Below are 15953 nucleotides of genomic sequence, written 5' to 3'. Positions count from 1 at the left end.
GAGAGAACACTGTGAAAGAACACTAAACTCTACAAGGAGCTTCAGGAAACAACAGGTAAGGCAATGGAAAGGCAGGTCAGGTAGGGAAGGCAAGCCGACCAAGAGCCAAAACCACAAGTGTCGTTTCTTAAAAACGTTTAGAAGGAAAATGAAATCTGCACCCACTGTATTAAAACCCACCTGAGCGGAATCTGTGACGACAGCTTCAAAGCCCACATAAACCTGAGTATCACCCCATTCAGGCTGACAAAAGATGGACACAAAATTAATTTGTCAGGATGGGGGGAGATTTCTTTTCTCCAGTGGGATTTCCACTGCCACTTCAGTCCCCATTTCTCAGCACCACACTAATCAGGCCCTTTCCAACGAAAGTGATGTGCAGCTGGCTGCAGGGAGAGGGAGGCTGCTGGGGGCAGGGGGCGGGGGGAGCGGCAACAAGAGGGAGCGTGGCTCGGAGAGACTAGAGTGGGAAATGAAAATATTTGCTGAGTTCCTTAGACTTAAATTTGAAAATAGATGTCAAAACAAGAAGTGAGCCACATACTAACAAGTTGTTAGGTCAGTTTACCACCACCCTTGTCAGGCTCATCAGCAGGCTTTACCAGGCATGAGAGAAGGTGATGCTTCTGACGAGAGCCATCTGACAAGAGGCTCCGGAACATGGAGAAGCTGTGCGCCGTCACGCAGAGCTGCTTAGGTTTCCTCTCTGGCTGTTTTTATTTTGTTACACATTTAATTAAGAGCCTTCCCAGCGGTTACGGGAATCCTGCTTCGAAAAGGCGGCCACAGAGCTCTCCTCCCCCCGCCCCTGCCACCAGACATCTGACTCCTCCCTGCACTCTCGCTTCCAGAGCTTGGCGGGCCTTCACGAGCCAGACCCAAACCAGCCGCCAAAGTCTGCCCCAGTCATCTCTTCTGGAAGCCATGTGGCCTTAAGAATTCCATTCTGCCTAGCTGGGTCTACCAATTTGAGCGTCAGGTTTTAATTTGCCTTTGTTTTCTCACCTATAAAAGAGAGACACCACCTCCTACCCAAGAAGACAGGTAGGAGACAGAGAGACACATGGCATGTGCTCATTAACATGTTTAAAAATTGTACTTTATCACAGTCACTGCCACTTTCAAAAGGGTGTATTGTTTGTATCTGGTGCCTTAATTTCTTATTCCTGATTTGTTATACATGCATCACTCTTTTCCCTTCCTTTTTATACCCTTGCTCCTTGCTTGTACCATGAGCTACCTCGAGAGCAGAGACGGTGTCTCTATTTGTTTGCCTTCTCAGAGGCCCTGGCACTTATGCTGGGGGAACACACTTCAACCTTCCGTGCCTAAACAAGTTATGGATTTTAAGATTCTGCCAATCTAACTGGTTGTTTTTCCTTCATCTCCCAACTGATCTAATTTCTTCCGTTTAATGAAATTCTTTTGGCATCATAGAGTAGTAATGTTATAATAGAAATATCAACTAAGAAATAAGATCAGAAACATAAAACGTAGTTCTTGAAACTGATGTTAGCTGTCATTTTCACGTTTTCTTTTTTTCCTTTATTCCCTCACTCCCTTAGTAATTAAAATAAAAAAGTGAAACAGATTCTCTCCAGGAGGTAAAGGAAAAGAGTAACCCAGAAACTGTGCTCATTAACATCTGATTTTCCTTTCACATGTGCTCTGACTCCCCAGCCCGATCCCTCTTATTGATGACAACAGTTCCATCAAGATGCAAAGCAGCCTCCTAAGTCACCAAGATTTGTCCAGGGCCCGCCATGCCAAGGCTTCTAATGCCAGCCATCCCCTCTCCTTGTCATGGAGAAACCGACCCCAAGCTTTGGAGGCCCAGCCAGATAGTCCCCAACATCATGGGCAGGAAAGCTCTCACATACGCATATAAGCACACGCCATTCACCCCTATCACAGAAGATGCTGAAATTGGGTGTTTGGGACATGAACACACCAAAGAGAGAAAGCCACTGGGAGAGCAGGAGTCTCAGCTAACTAGAGAAACCAGGCCTCTGGCCTGGGCCACACGAGCCCTAGAACCCTGGGTGTCAGCCTGTACCCTGCTCCACCCCGGATACCGTCTCCTGTGTTGGAGCTCCCTCCCCAGGAGTCCCTTCTCACTTGAGTGCTCAGAGCTGCTCAGGATATGGAACGCTGTAAACCAGAGCAACAGCATTCTTCCTCCTCACCCTCTCCTCGGAACCGTCCCCTGACTCAGCTCTGCCTCCAGGCACAGCCCCTGTAAGTTCCCCAACAATGAGTGTCACGGGGAGCTCTGGAGCGTGTGGTACGCAGTCAGTGCACACACATGTTCTCAGGCCTGGGGGAGACAGGTGTGCGGGCGAGTATGTGACCTGGGCCTGCTCTTCCTCCCGCCTCACCTAGAGGGTTGGGTCCAATAGCAGGCTAGACAGCCACCCGGGTGCAGAACTTCACCTCAATGCCCAGCAAAAGGCATAAAAAGGATCTTGGTGAGAAAATAATGCCTGAATTGGAAGGAAATGTCACTCCAGAGCCATGCCTCCCCACCCCCACCAATACCCCATCCTATGCTCAAAAACTCACACACATACACACACAGAATGCTCGTTGCTGCCTTCAGTCACAAAGAACACAGAGGTATGGATCCTATCAGTGCTCAGCACACAGCGCCCCCCTACCACCCAACCTCCACCCTGCTTTCGTTCCCTGGGGACTTTCTGAAGCCAGGTATCCATGAGGGTAGACAAGAGGCCGAAGTGTCAACCCAGCAAAGGAACCAGCTCTGTCTTCCAGAACTGGGACAAGACCAGGAGACAAAGGAGAAAAAGCAGTGGGGACAAGGGAGGAAAAGAGGAGGCTGGTGACCCGGCAGCAGCATCCCTCTCCCATCCCCACCCTGGGCTCTCTGTGGGATCATCAGGGCCTCGCATCCCACATGAGAGCCTAACATAGCATCATGGTTAGGAAGATGGACCTTGGAGCCAGGTTGCCTGGGTCTTAATTCTGGCTCTGTGTGTCCCTGGGCAAGATACTTAACCTCTCTGCGCCTGAATGTCTTCATCTATAAAATAGGAATAATAAGAGTCCCAAGGGTTAGTAAATGAGTTACTATTTCTAAAGCATTTAGAAGAGTAAATACTATGTACCTGGTTTAGAAGAAAATTAAAGACCCTCTTTTAACTCCTTTCTTTCAGGGCAGTAACGTGTAGCCCACAATAGGAAGAGCTCTCCTAGCACAGGTAAGAAGGCAACAGCAGGGCTGGAAAGGTCCATCCAGAGGCAGAAGGCCGAGCTCCCAGCCCTCGTTCTGCCCAGCCAGCCCCCAGATCCAAGACTGCCTGACCCAGCTGCCCTGTAGGTTTGGACATTTGAGACTGTAAAAGGCAAAACCTGGTCCCGCAGGTTCCAAGCCCTGTCAGCAAAGGAGTCCTGCTCATACTCACATGACTTTTAAGTCCCAGTCTCCACAGGTGACAAAAATTGACTTGACGTTTGGATCTAAGAGGCCTTCCTTCGCCATCCACTCATCGACCCTCTGAAAAGTACACAACAAGAACAGATGAGATTTTCCATTTTTTTTTTCCCTGAGTCTCTGAAGAGCCACAACAGTGAAACGCAGATAAGCTGCTTGTAATCAGAGCAGGAGAAAACTGTAATCTTATCCTACCACAGCTCCACTCTGGGCTCTCAGCCTTGGCTCAGAACTATGGAGGCCCTGGCAGGATGATCCCTGCAGGCAGATCCCACAAGCCCAAGTGCTAGAGGGGTGGTGGGGGGCAGGGTGCCCCTCCACTCTCCCGGTGCCTGGCAGCCCACCCTGGACAGGATAAGGACAGAAGCCAGTAGGTCAGTCCAAATACCTCTGGTCCTCAAACAAAGGTACTGCCTAGCACAGACACAGGTTGGCCTGGACCATGAGAACAGGCTGGAAGAGGCCCCCAAGCAGGGAACTCCATAGGATCGTTTGCTTGTTTAGTCATTCCACCCTCCCACCAAATGTTTACTAACCAAATGTATTAATTTACTTATTCTCCAAACGAAGGTCAAGTTAACTTTCCCCAAGAGGCTAGCAGAAGAGGCTCCTCTGCCGGGCTGTAGCCCTATTCTGACAACTGGGAAAGCACAGCCTGCTCCAGTCGCTAGAAGTTCATCAACTGGTCCCAGAATCTGTATTTTTCTCCTCCTGGTTGGGGATTCAAATTCAGCAGAATCTTTTGAAGGCTGAGCTCAATTCCTAGACAGGGAAAGAAACTGCTCCTAAAGACATTTTAAGTCTTTCTTCCCCTTCATCCCTTGGATCCATTTTATTATTTGCACTCACACTGCAAGTACAAATATTAAAATCAGTATATAACGAGAGAATTATCATAAAGAATTCACGAAGCAGTGCCTACTTTTCAGAAGATCCCAGGCATGGGGCAAGAGTGCAGCAGATCACACCGCTGTGCCACTCACACAGGGGGATTATTTTTAAAGGCTATATCGCACGGTCGTTAGAAACTCGGGATTGAAAAATCAGACACATCTGGGTTCTAACCTTGGCTCTTCTATATCCTGGCTGTGTCACTGATGAGAAGTCATTTAAAAGTCATTTAACCCCTCTGAACTTCAGTTTCCTTCATCTATAAAACGAGGTAGGATGACTAACCTTACAAGGTTGTTTTGTGAATTATATGTGATAATGGATTAAGTGCCTACCTAAAAATAGACAGCAGGCTGGGAAGGGGAGGAAGACAGATCATCTTAATACAATGCAACAGAGGCATCAATGGAGAAGCACCCAGGATGCCATCGGATCAAGAAGAGGTGGAGGCCAGCCCCAGCTTTCACGGGGAAAGGCATCAGAAAGGCTGCATAAAGATGACTGAACTAGTGGCTGGGTGGCTGAGTTTGCCTGACAGCTTGGAACACAGGACAGGAGGCAAAGGCACAGACATTCTGCGTCTGAGCAACATTGTCTGTTTAAATTCTGCCTTTCCCACCAGACTATCAGCACCATGAAGGCAGGGGCTGTTAAGGTGTCTTATTCACTGTCCTAATCCCTAACCCAGCACAGTCCCTTCTCGATCTCTTGATTGAGATATGAGTAAGAAGTAATGTGACTGGAGTTCTGTAGTGACTGAAAGGAAGGGCAGGAAATGAGGCTGGGGGAGGCCAGACTGTGAAGGCCTTGTGTATGCAGCAGATAATGGAGAGCCCATGATAACCCTGGGCTTCCTGGATCCTCAGAGATGCTGGAGGTCTGGCCCAGCTGAAGCAGTCCTGGAGCAGGGCCGATGGTCCCATGCAGTTTCATGGCTACGGCAGCCCTACCTCCTGGGACATCAGGGCCAGACTCTGCAGACCCTCTTCACAGTCTGCACCCCAGAGCATCCTCTTCAGTGCAAGGGTCTCCCCGGCAGCTAAATTCTGGACGTTCCACTGCTGAATGTGTGTCTCCTGGGCCACTCTGGCCCCAGCCCTTGCACGGACACACACGCACACACACACATGCATGCACACATGCATCCTTTCCCTAGGGTCACCTAAAGAAAATTAGGTAGACATTACATAAGAAAAGAGGTAAGGCAAACCTGGAGCTCCCTAAGTCAGCTAATCTCGCTCCGGTTCACTGGCCTTAAATCCCCAAGGTAAGTGCCCCACCTGCTAGGGGGCTCCCCAACGCCCCAACTCCTGCACAGTGGTCCTGGAAAAGAGAGCAGGACAGGACAGGACTGTCAGGAGGCAACGCCCAGCAAGACCAGGCCTCTACCATGGGAAGCACTCACTGCTCCTTGGAAGCTTAGGGCCAAGGCCATTCACTCATGCAGCAGGTATTCAGTGAGCAGCTTCTGCTACAAGGCTGTCCAGGGAAGTCATGTGTTTGGAATCAAGCCTGTCCTTTTCCTTCCCTTCTCTGTTTGAATGGAGAGATGGCTGGAGGGACCACCAAGACAACCCGCAGTAGCCAGCCTTCCCGGCTACTGAAGGTGTGGAGGAGCCCAGTCTGAGACCGGCTAAGAACAAATGTGTTGAACAAACACCCATCTGGCCATCTGCTCAAGGCCTTGGTTAGGATGAGAACTAGCTCCTCAGCTCTTTAACCAGCTCAGGACTCATGGGAAAAAGCAGAGCCCAGTCTGGTCTCCTCGAGCCCCCAGAGACTCCCTCAATGCCAGCAATCTCCCCTCTTCACCCACAAAGTACACTGAGACTGGGTGAGACTCAGACTCCTCTGAGCACCCTGTTTCAGGGTTGGCTCGGGGTCAAAAGGAGGAAGCCTCCTGAAGACCAACCTCCCCCTCAACCAGCACCAGTCAGGAGAAAACTCCATAACCTCAACAGCCCTGGTTTGGTGCTGGCCCAGAAAAAGCATCTTCCTCCCAAGATCCCAGCCAGAGACACTCCAGGGAAAAGCTGCCTGTCCCCTGGCCTCGCTCTGGGATGCTGGCTGGAAGACAGGGATGGAAGGGTCCCCTCTTTCTCCTTGAGTCTGGTCTTGGACAGAGCAGTCCAGGCTGAGGAGACCCCTTAGTCATAGGGGTGAATCTCCCCACCCAAGAAGAGGGTCAGTGGGGCTGGGAGACACTTCAGGGCTCATCTTCTCCCAACCCTTCAAGAGCCTGACCAGCCATAGAACCTGGGTCTGCATGCTCCCTGGGACCAGGAACATATTCGGCCACTGGGTGAGCCTAGACCTGTCTCTCTGGCCCTAGTTCCACCCTGAGGAGCCCCAGGAAACTCAGTCTGCATTTCTCTCCTCCATGCGACAGGCCCTCTGGGCTCAAGAAAAAGATCGTCCTCCCTCTCCCTGCCACCACCCTACTCCCTCCAGCGTAGGTGTGCTCTGCTGTCCTCCCAGACACACGGCTTGCTCCTGCGATGGGGCACAGCTTTGGGCGTGTTGCTCTTAAGGATAAATAAAGCACCTAATGCGATCCACAGGCTTTTTCGCCTCTCCCCTCCCCCTAGAGAAGGAAGGGGAGGGGGGCTCTCTCCCTCTCTGCAAACTCCAGGCCAGCGGGGGTGGGAGATGAGCTGAGGCCAAGCACGGCTTCCCGATTCCCTAGGCTGGAGCACGAGAAGCAGCGTCTTAACCTTTTCCAGCTCCCCAAGGAGAATATCCCAGAAGTGTGGTCTCTGCCAAGGGTTCTAAAGCCTTTAATTTGATTTTCCTCACATAGGCAATTGTTGTAATTATTCTGATTAGGAATCATTACCCAGTGCAGCCTCCGCACCCCTGACAGGCACAATGCATCCAGCGGCAAGCTGCAGTGGGGCAGGCGGGCCGGCCGCACCTCCTGGAGGAGCTGACAGCAAACAAAAGCCATCAATGGGGAGTTCTGGGTGAGTTAATGAAGTGCTCACATGCCACAAGAAGCCAACACTAAAGCTAAACAAAAACACCTCCAGTCCCCGGGGCCGCCCGCAGTGCCGCAGCTCGGCTCCCCTGCTCCCAGCGCAGGCTGCCCGAGTCACTGGAGCCACCGGCCAGCAACAGCCTCGGGCTGCGAGCAGGCGGGGCCTCCACTGACTCCCGGGGCGCGCGGACATCTTGTCAGTAACCCTGACAGGAACAGCTGGAGATGACAGATCAATGGTTCAATACTCTCAACAGCATGTCACTGATGTGACAGCAAATGTTATTCTAATCAAGCCATAATCATAGTCAAATTACATGGCTACATTCTCAGGAGGGGAGGGAGAGGAAGGTGGCAGGAAGGGGTCAGAGGTCAGGAATTAAAGGTCACTCAACCTACCTCCAGCACTTGCTGCAGGCTTGGCTGACCATCCACCATGGCTTGAATAATCCCGGTGAGCTGAAAGGAAAGAGAAATAGCCTATGGGTGGAAACTGGGGATGCAGGAACTCAAAGCTGGACTGGAGTCTTTTCTGTTTTCCTCCTTCTACAGTAAAAGCCTCTGACCTGCACAGCTGTAGGCTCCAAACCTGGCAGAAGCCTTGGGGATCACGTACCCCCACAACTTCCTGCCCCGAGATGCGGGTACATATCCACATAGGGAGCATGGGCTGGGTCTCAGACCTGTTTTCAGCTTTCATTTTGCAGAAAATACGACTTTACACATCTTTTGTATTCAGTAGGTGCAATAACTCCTCCCGAATTACTGTGCTAGTAGTCCGCCAGGCTCCTCTGTCATGGGGATTCTCCAGGCAAGAATACTGGAGTGGGCTGCCATGCCCTCCTCCAGGAAATCTTCCCAACCCAGGGATCAAATCCAGGTCTCCCACATTGCAGGCAGATTCTTTACCAGCTGAGCCATCAGGGAAGCTATCAAGGCTTTAGTTTTCATGTAGGCTGAGGGATCTTTCCAACCCAGGGATTGAACCCAGGTTTCCCACATTGCAGGTGAGTTCTTTACCGTCTGAGTCACCAAGGAAGCCCAAGAATACTAGAGTGGGTAGCCTATGCCTTCTCCAGGGGAACCTGCTGACCGGGGAATCAAACCAGGGTCTCCTGCACTGCAGGCAGATTCTTTAGCAGCTGAGCTACCTGGGAAGCCCAAGTAAATTCACCTCCAGGCTCCTCAGGAGTTCCTGCAGAACTCAGGGAATGCCCCCACATGGGACCAGGACCTCTAGTTCCAAGTCCCCCTTTCTCTGAGCCTCGGTGTCCAGCACTTCCCCCTCTGACCAGTGAAGGGCCAGGGGGCCCCCCAGGCATCCACCCTTCACCCTGCATACCTGGGCCCTCGATACCGGCTGGGCAAGCAGGAAACTGGCACCTTCAGCAGAGGAAAAAGCCCACAAACCTAGCCTAGAGGATTTCTCACTCAAGGGCCTCTGCTCCACCCAGGTCAGGCCTAGGTTCAAACCAGCTTGGTGCTTTGGTCTGCTTTATTTTGAAGTGGAAAATATCCCTCAAGTACAGACTAGAGAGGCTGCCTGCAGGGCCTGCAGCAGGAGGCCCCTGCACAGACATGGACCCAGCTGGAAATCACCATGGCCGGCATGCCCCCGGCCACTTCCAGACAAGAGTAGCATCTCAGGCCTGATTGGAAACTTCTCTTTTTTTTTAAGTGTGGGGGGTGGGGATTAAACTCCAATTAAACTATAATTATGTGTAATGAATACCAAATACCCAACTCACACAAACCGCTGGCTCTAAGAGGGAAGGTTATTTTCTCATAGCGACTTACACGGAATGGTAATACACACCTTTTAGGGAAGAAATTTTCATTTTAAGAACGCTGAGTTCCTCTAGGTGGGTTTCTGTAGTTCATCAAGTCATTATTAGGTGGTATTTTAAGGAAGTGTAAGGACACAGCCACTCTATTTTATATTCCAGAAACTGTTTTTATATTAATCTGTATTTTAATTGGGTAACAGCTGCTGCCTACAGACTTCCCATGGTCTAAAAGGAAAATAAATTAGAAAGATTAACTACACTGTTGTTTCGCGAGGCTTTAACCCACAGCATGCCCACCCGGCTGGCACTTCCACACCCTTTCCTTGCTTGGAAGACCAAAGGACTGCCCAGTAGAGGGAGGGCCTGAGCCAAAGAAAAGAAAAGGTGGTCCCTTGAGGGCTCGGGTGGGGATGGGGAAGAGCCCCAGGTTTGTGGCTTTCATCATGGAGCACTGAGGCTTCTCCTTTCCTTCAGTCAGCATCTACTCCTGGAGGGGCTGGGCCCCACTCAAGCAGGCAGGGATCCAGCAGTGAAGAAAGGCATGACAACCCTGCCACTGTGGAATCTGAGTTCTTCTTGGCAGCCCAGTCCTGGCCCAATCCAGTCAGCACCCAGAGCCACACTGAGCAGGCAGGGCCCTGTGTTTTGTCTTGGCAAGGTCTGGACCAGGCCTGTTGCCAACTCCAGGTCCCACAGCCAGATGACTGGTTGCGCCCACTACTGCCCTTTCTCGCCCAGCTTCTCTCCTGCTAGGTTCTCCTAGGGCTGAGTCACATCCCCAAACCTGGCGCTGGGGCTTTGGATCAGGACAATCCTGGAAAAGAGGGCGCACAGCCACTTGTCAGGGAAAGCCCCAGGGTCTGCACAGTCTCGTGTCCAGTCTGAGTTTCCTGGGGCAAGGTTAGGTCTCCTCCTCTTGGCTCCCACCAAGTGTCACTCAGATGAATTCTGAAGGACTTCCAGAAACTCCCTCTTACACAGGAGACCAACAGCATCCTTGCCAAGAACCCTCGCTCCTTGGAAATGGGACTGAGGTCAGCACCTGCCCTAGGTCCCAGGAAAAGTACTACATCGAAAACAACAACCGAGGCGCTGACCTGCGGGATCTCTCACCAAAGACTAGGCCCGCCTCCTGTCACCATGGGGTGCAGAGGTGCAGATGGCCTCCAGGATTCTAGGGCTTTCTCACACTCCCCCGCAGTGGTCAGCAATCCTAGAATCATCAGCCTGGGAGGAGCCTAGTGAGCTTGGCTTCCTCCCTCTCTCCATGCTTCCCAAACCGCCTGTGGTCCAAAGCATGGCTTACAGCTTATAGCTAAGGGACTTGAACTCAACCCCCAGAGACACAGGGGCTTGAGATCCTTCCAGGAACAGGCCTCACTCCCCTGCATTAACGCCTCCCAACAATGGACCACATCTGATCAGCTCTGTCAAGACACTCGATGAAGATGGTGGAGGGTGAAATTTAAGAAGTCAATCCCCATACCTGATACCGACAACCTATAAGACATACCAGAAACTGTGAGGAAGACAGAAAATATAATAAAATACTACTGGGAAGTGATACCTTAGGCCTAACCTAAATCTTTCACGCTGCTGTTTAAGTCCATTCCCACTTGGGTTAATATATGTTTGTAAAAAGCTTTCACATCCTCACAATGAAAGGTACTAGAGCAAAGCCAAGTATTTATTAAGCTGAGAACCAGGGCTCACAGGCTAAACAGAGCTCAGAGACCTTAACCACTTAAAGCAGGAGAGGTGAGAGGAAGGATTAATGTGTGCTCTGTGGCTCCTTTCACTGAGGGATTACAGATTAACTCCCGCTTCCCCAGACTCAGAAACCACAAGGCAAGGGGCTTCTGACCCTGACTGATAACGTGACTGGTGACTGAGATCCCCTACCCGCACCAGAGCTCAGTCTGGGGACGAGTGGGCTTCCTCGTTCGTAAATACGGGCAACTACAGAACGCAGCCCTGGATGCTCGCTGCCAATAGCATGTCAGCATCCAGTGCTTTCTCCCTTCACAGTTTATCTCCAGCACAATCGTATTCTGACACCAAGACAGTTTGTTGATTACATAAGCACTTGTCTCTGGTGTGCAATCTGATAATCAGACCCACTCTTTCTCCTCAGACAAAGAGACCAATAAATCTCACCCTTTACAAGTACAGGTGCAAGACAAAGCCCTTTACTGGCATTTAGCAAAATGGGTATTTTTTCCTAGTTTGTTTTTTTTTCCCACAGTGACAACAATAACAAAAAGGACTGCACGTGGTCAGGGACTGTGCAGCAGCCCAGCTGCTACAGGCAGAGATGTAATGAGCTGGAGTGGATTCTAGAGGTGGTAGGAAAGGGCTTGAGAAGGAAGAAAACACACCCCCATCCTGTTTCTGTCAGAACATCTCCAGGAAGCCTCTCAACTGGGACTAAGAAAGGACCTCAAGAAGGCTAATGACATGTTCATCACTCAGAGCAGTGAGAGTGTCTGCATGCGGGCTGCAGATTCACTCAAGGCAGAACCCCTCTTCTGGCTGTCCAGCACGGAGCCTGTCTCTCTCCTAACACAAGCATGTGCTTGTGCATGCACACACATGGCCAGGGTTCTTAAAAACAAAACTTCTGGTCCAAGAGAGAAAATCCTCCCGGAGGACCTGCTTAGAAAAGTCTGGAGGTTTGGGGTTGTTCCTCAGCCTTACCAGTGAAAGATTCCTTGTGGCTGGAATGATCTCACTGCCCCCCGCCCCGTCCACAAAGGCACATTCTGCCAGACTGGATGAGGTCGCAGAAGGACGGCCCCATTCTGTGTCCGTGCCTCCCTTGGCATTATAGTCCATCTAGACAGGGCGATATCTAGATGACCTGAGGTTTTCCAAAGAAGACGTTACTTACTCAAAAGAGCAGTGAGCAGTACAGCTACTTTGCGGGGAGGCAGGCTGTGGTAGAAAAACTCCTTGACACCAGCCACTTGAGGAACATGGATTTTTACTTGGTGCCAGGCCCTAAGGATAGGACCGTCAGGGATCACATCTGGTTTCTGCCATCAAGGAGCTCACAGTCTAGTGGGGAGATGGACAAATGACTGCAGTATAATGTATCTGACTGTGCTATGCCGGGTTGAGCACGGCCCAGCCTGGGCTCAGTGAAGGTTTCCCAGAGAAGGTGACCCTGAGCAGAGTGCTGGAGGACAAGCAGGAGGGCAGGCGGGTACACAGGCAGAAGGACCATCGCGTGTAGAGGCGGACTGAGAAAAGTGAGGGGGAGATGAAGCAGGGAGATCTGAGGCTGGATGAAAAAGCAGGGACCAGGCCAGGGGGAGTTCTGAGCTCTGGGAGCCTGAGAGAGGATGGCAGAATCCATGCCTACAGCACAGTCACAGCCTCGCTTCAGAGCAGGCTTCATAAGGAGGATCCAATACCACCAAGCCTGCTACCCTCCAAATTATGTATGCGTGTCCTTCGGTGAGACTTTCCAGAAAAAAGAAACATTTCTCATCAGAGTCTTGCAATCCCTTCTCCTCTCCCTCAAAAGAGAAGCAGTACCAACTTTGCTCTGAAAAACCCCTGTTTCCCAATATCCTCAAGCATCCACTCCTGCCCAGAGCTGAGCTCCAGCAATGCTCCATCCCATCCCTAAACAAGTACCAGCTTCCCCCAATTTAGGCCTGCCTGTCGACGTCAGGCAGTGAGCTGGAACTGGAGGCCCCAAGGGGGAGGCCGCACACAGAAAGGAGGAAGGAAAAGATAAGGGGACACTACACTTTCAGGCCAGTGGAGGGCTCAAGAACCTGGCTAGTTTCAGGAAAGTCTTCCCTTCCCTTCCCATAAGGAAGGGGATTTTCATCATCATTAAAGTGACGATTTTTTCCCAAAGAGGGAAACAGGACAGACTAGCGCCCCCTAGTGGTACAGGTAATTCCCAGGGGAATGAGGGGAGAAAAGGTGTCCCAGTGGAAACAAGAGCCGCATCATCATTGGTTGGAACAACAAAAGGCTTGAGAGACTAGACTCCTTGGCAGAAGGATACCTACAACAAAAGGCCCACCTGGGGCACTGGCATCAAGGCCAGGAGCCCAAGACCTCATATCTGGGCTAAGTCAGTATCAGAGACCATTGAGCTCCCCAACCAGCACAGGCAGGCACTTCCCCAAACCCCACCACACCAAAGGGATTGTTTGGGGATTACTTGAGAACTTCTGTCCTCCTGATTCACTCATATGGAGAAAGCAGGTCCCTGGATGATGGCACCAAGTCTCTAACGTACTCTCACCCCAAATGCTAGTTGTTCAGTCGCAAAATCATGTCCAACTCCTTGCAACCCCATGACCTGCAGCATGCTGGGCTTCCCCATCCTTCATTATCTCCCAGAGTTTGCTCAAACTCAGGTCCATTGAGTTAGTGATGCTATCTCATCCTCTGCTGCCCTCTTCTCCTCTTGCCCTCAATCTTTTCCCAGCATCAGCTTCTTTTCAAATGAGTCAGTTTTTCACATCAGGTGGCCAAAGGATTGGAGCTTCAGCTTCAGCATCAGTCCTTCCAATGAATATTCAGGGTTGATTTTCTTTAGGATTGACTGGTTTGAGCTCCTTGCTTTCACGTTTTCCCAGGATCTCTGCTACCACACACTCTTGGCCCATGATTCTACCACCCCAGCACAGAGCACGTAACACGATGCAGCACAGGGAAAAGCAGCCACAGAAGGCTTCTTCATACAGTCCTGAGAGTCAAACTCTTCCAGGGCGCCTCCTCTCTGCCAATGGTTCTTCTGAGCCCCTAGCAAGCGCCAAGATCTCAGTCCCAGTTTCAAAATCCATAAAATGGGGCCACACTAACCTCTTGGCAAGGTGCCCAAGTACAGAAGCAGCCTAGGATAAGGATAAAGACATCTCCGCCTTGGCCAGGCTGTCCTCATTCCCCACCTGGACTGCCCATCTCTTTCCTTAGTGATAGCGCTGTGCTTCCCACAAATTCCATCAATGCTTCACAGAGCACCACTTCATTCAAGGACAGAAAATCATCACCAGACAGCTAAGAAAGCCTCAACATAACCAAGAAGCTGAAATCTTCACCTCCTGCCAAGGACCCTAGGGGGAAATGGAACTGAAAAGAAGCTGAACCCCAGAGGTACCACCCCACTCCTAGACTCCAAGTTCCTGGTTTACCAGGAAAGGTTGGGATGATGAGGAAGGGAAAGTGTCAGGGAAACCGGGAAGAGTGAATCACTACTCTCCCTGGGTTCCCCGATGACCACAGTGATCCAAGGGGAGTGGCAGACTTTGTAAAAAGCCAACTGCTGGGCCCAATGTGTACCTGCCTTAACCACTGAGAAGACCTATGCTTTCCCTCAGCAGCCAGTATAGAGCACCAACGATCCCCAAGCTCCTGTCCCAGCAGCGCCTGCCGCTAGCCAGGGCCCTTACCTCTGTACAGAAGGGAGTAAGCTGTGGATGGACTACGGGCTGGACATACATGTGAAAGGTAGACTCAATCTCCATGGTCCGGCCATTTAGCTTCAGGATGGGGAACTCGATGATTTCCTGGAATGGCAAAGGCACAGAAAAGGAAGAATCAGTTGTTTTTTTCTAAACTAACCATCTCAAAGAACTCTGAATCAAGAATGGGGGAGTGTTTTGGACTAATTAGCTCCTGCCAGGTCAAACTGAAGACTTTGAGTGAGAAGATGCCAGCTCAGTTATAATCTTGACCCTCCCACAGTTAACATTCTCACAGGTTCCAGGGACCCGACACACACTCCACCCTCACTGTCTCTGGGAAGGGGAAGGAGACAGTGGGAGCATCTGGCCCGGTTTCCCCCACCCCTGGTTCTCCAGCAGGGGTCTGCTCACTCCAGCCTCTAAAAGGAGAACCCCCTTCCTCCTGCTTGGGTCCCTTCCCTGGAAGGGGCCTAAGTCTCCAGCCACATAGATAACCAGCCATCAGACTAATGCACAGACCTCTGTGCATGAAGTTTAAACAGAGCCAATGAGTTTCGTTAGCTTTTACAAAAAGAAAAAAAAAAGAGAGAGAGATAGGCAATAAATAAAGTCAAAGGAACCAAAGACGATACTGAAGAGAAGGAGAAACCTGAATAACAGTATTAAGAGCTAGTGCCTCCCACCTTTCTCTCAGGCAGCACATCCACCCATCAGCATCCCCCCGCCCAGCCCAATCGCTTAGCCAGCCCTTCCCAGTCCGCGGGAACGTAATGGAAGAGAACGAGGAGGAGTGACAATTTGTTTGGTGTCTCTAAGATTAATTTGTCTCCGTTATTTAATAGAGATGCACAGCACCAAGGTCCTGGTGTGCAAACAGGCTTGCAGCATGCCGACTGTGCAGCCTGCTTCATACATCGCTCCTGGGAAGGGAGGAACATGCCAGAGTGGGGGCAGAGGGCCGGAGAGAGCACGCACGCGCCGGAGAGACGAGGGGAAGCCAGGAGAGAGAATAAAAAAAATTATTGCTTTTTAATATTCAAAAACAGTTTGCAAAATTTAATCAAAGCAGAGGAAAAGCTAACATTTTTACCACTTTGACATTTTTATTAGTGCTTTCATAAATTTTTAAAACATGAATGGAATTAGTTTACAACACACACACAAAAAAAAACTGCCCTGAAAACATCTGGAAGAGACAAATAGGAAATAATAAAAAAAATAAATAAAAGGAAAATCCTCCAAGTAAAATTAGCATGTGAAAGAGGCCTCCACTGCAGAGACAGGAGCGGGGCTTTGCCCACTCAGTGGCCCCCGCAGTCAGCTCCAGTGGCATCCTTTCCCCAGGTCACCCATTCTGCTGAGGACCTTTCCAGCATCACTAAAATCAAGGCAAATTGGTTCTCTCCAGGGACAGC

The 15953-nt window shown here is 50.7% G+C and overlaps 1 protein-coding gene across 9 annotated transcripts in view; it reads right to left on the bottom strand.

The window, feature by feature from the left end:
* Nucleotides 1–15953, bottom strand: part of ERI3 (ERI1 exoribonuclease family member 3) — a 130839-nt gene that overhangs the window by 81906 nt on the left and 32980 nt on the right. For all 9 annotated transcript variants that reach the window (XM_027537478.1, XM_027537484.1, XM_027537480.1 and 6 more), the window contains 3 exons: nucleotides 14524–14640; nucleotides 7719–7778; nucleotides 3423–3514 (listed from right to left, as the gene is read on the bottom strand). In XM_027537478.1, coding sequence (XP_027393279.1) covers nucleotides 3423–3514; nucleotides 7719–7778; nucleotides 14524–14640 — 269 coding nt within the window. The remainder of the gene's footprint in view (nucleotides 1–3422; nucleotides 3515–7718; nucleotides 7779–14523; nucleotides 14641–15953) is intronic.

This window comes from Bos indicus x Bos taurus, chromosome 3 (assembly GCF_003369695.1).
Source record: "Bos indicus x Bos taurus breed Angus x Brahman F1 hybrid chromosome 3, Bos_hybrid_MaternalHap_v2.0, whole genome shotgun sequence".
Classification (NCBI taxonomy): Eukaryota; Metazoa; Chordata; class Mammalia; order Artiodactyla; family Bovidae; genus Bos; species Bos indicus x Bos taurus.
Note: the sequence above shows the minus strand (reverse complement) of the source record. Positions and strands in the feature narration are given on the sequence as shown.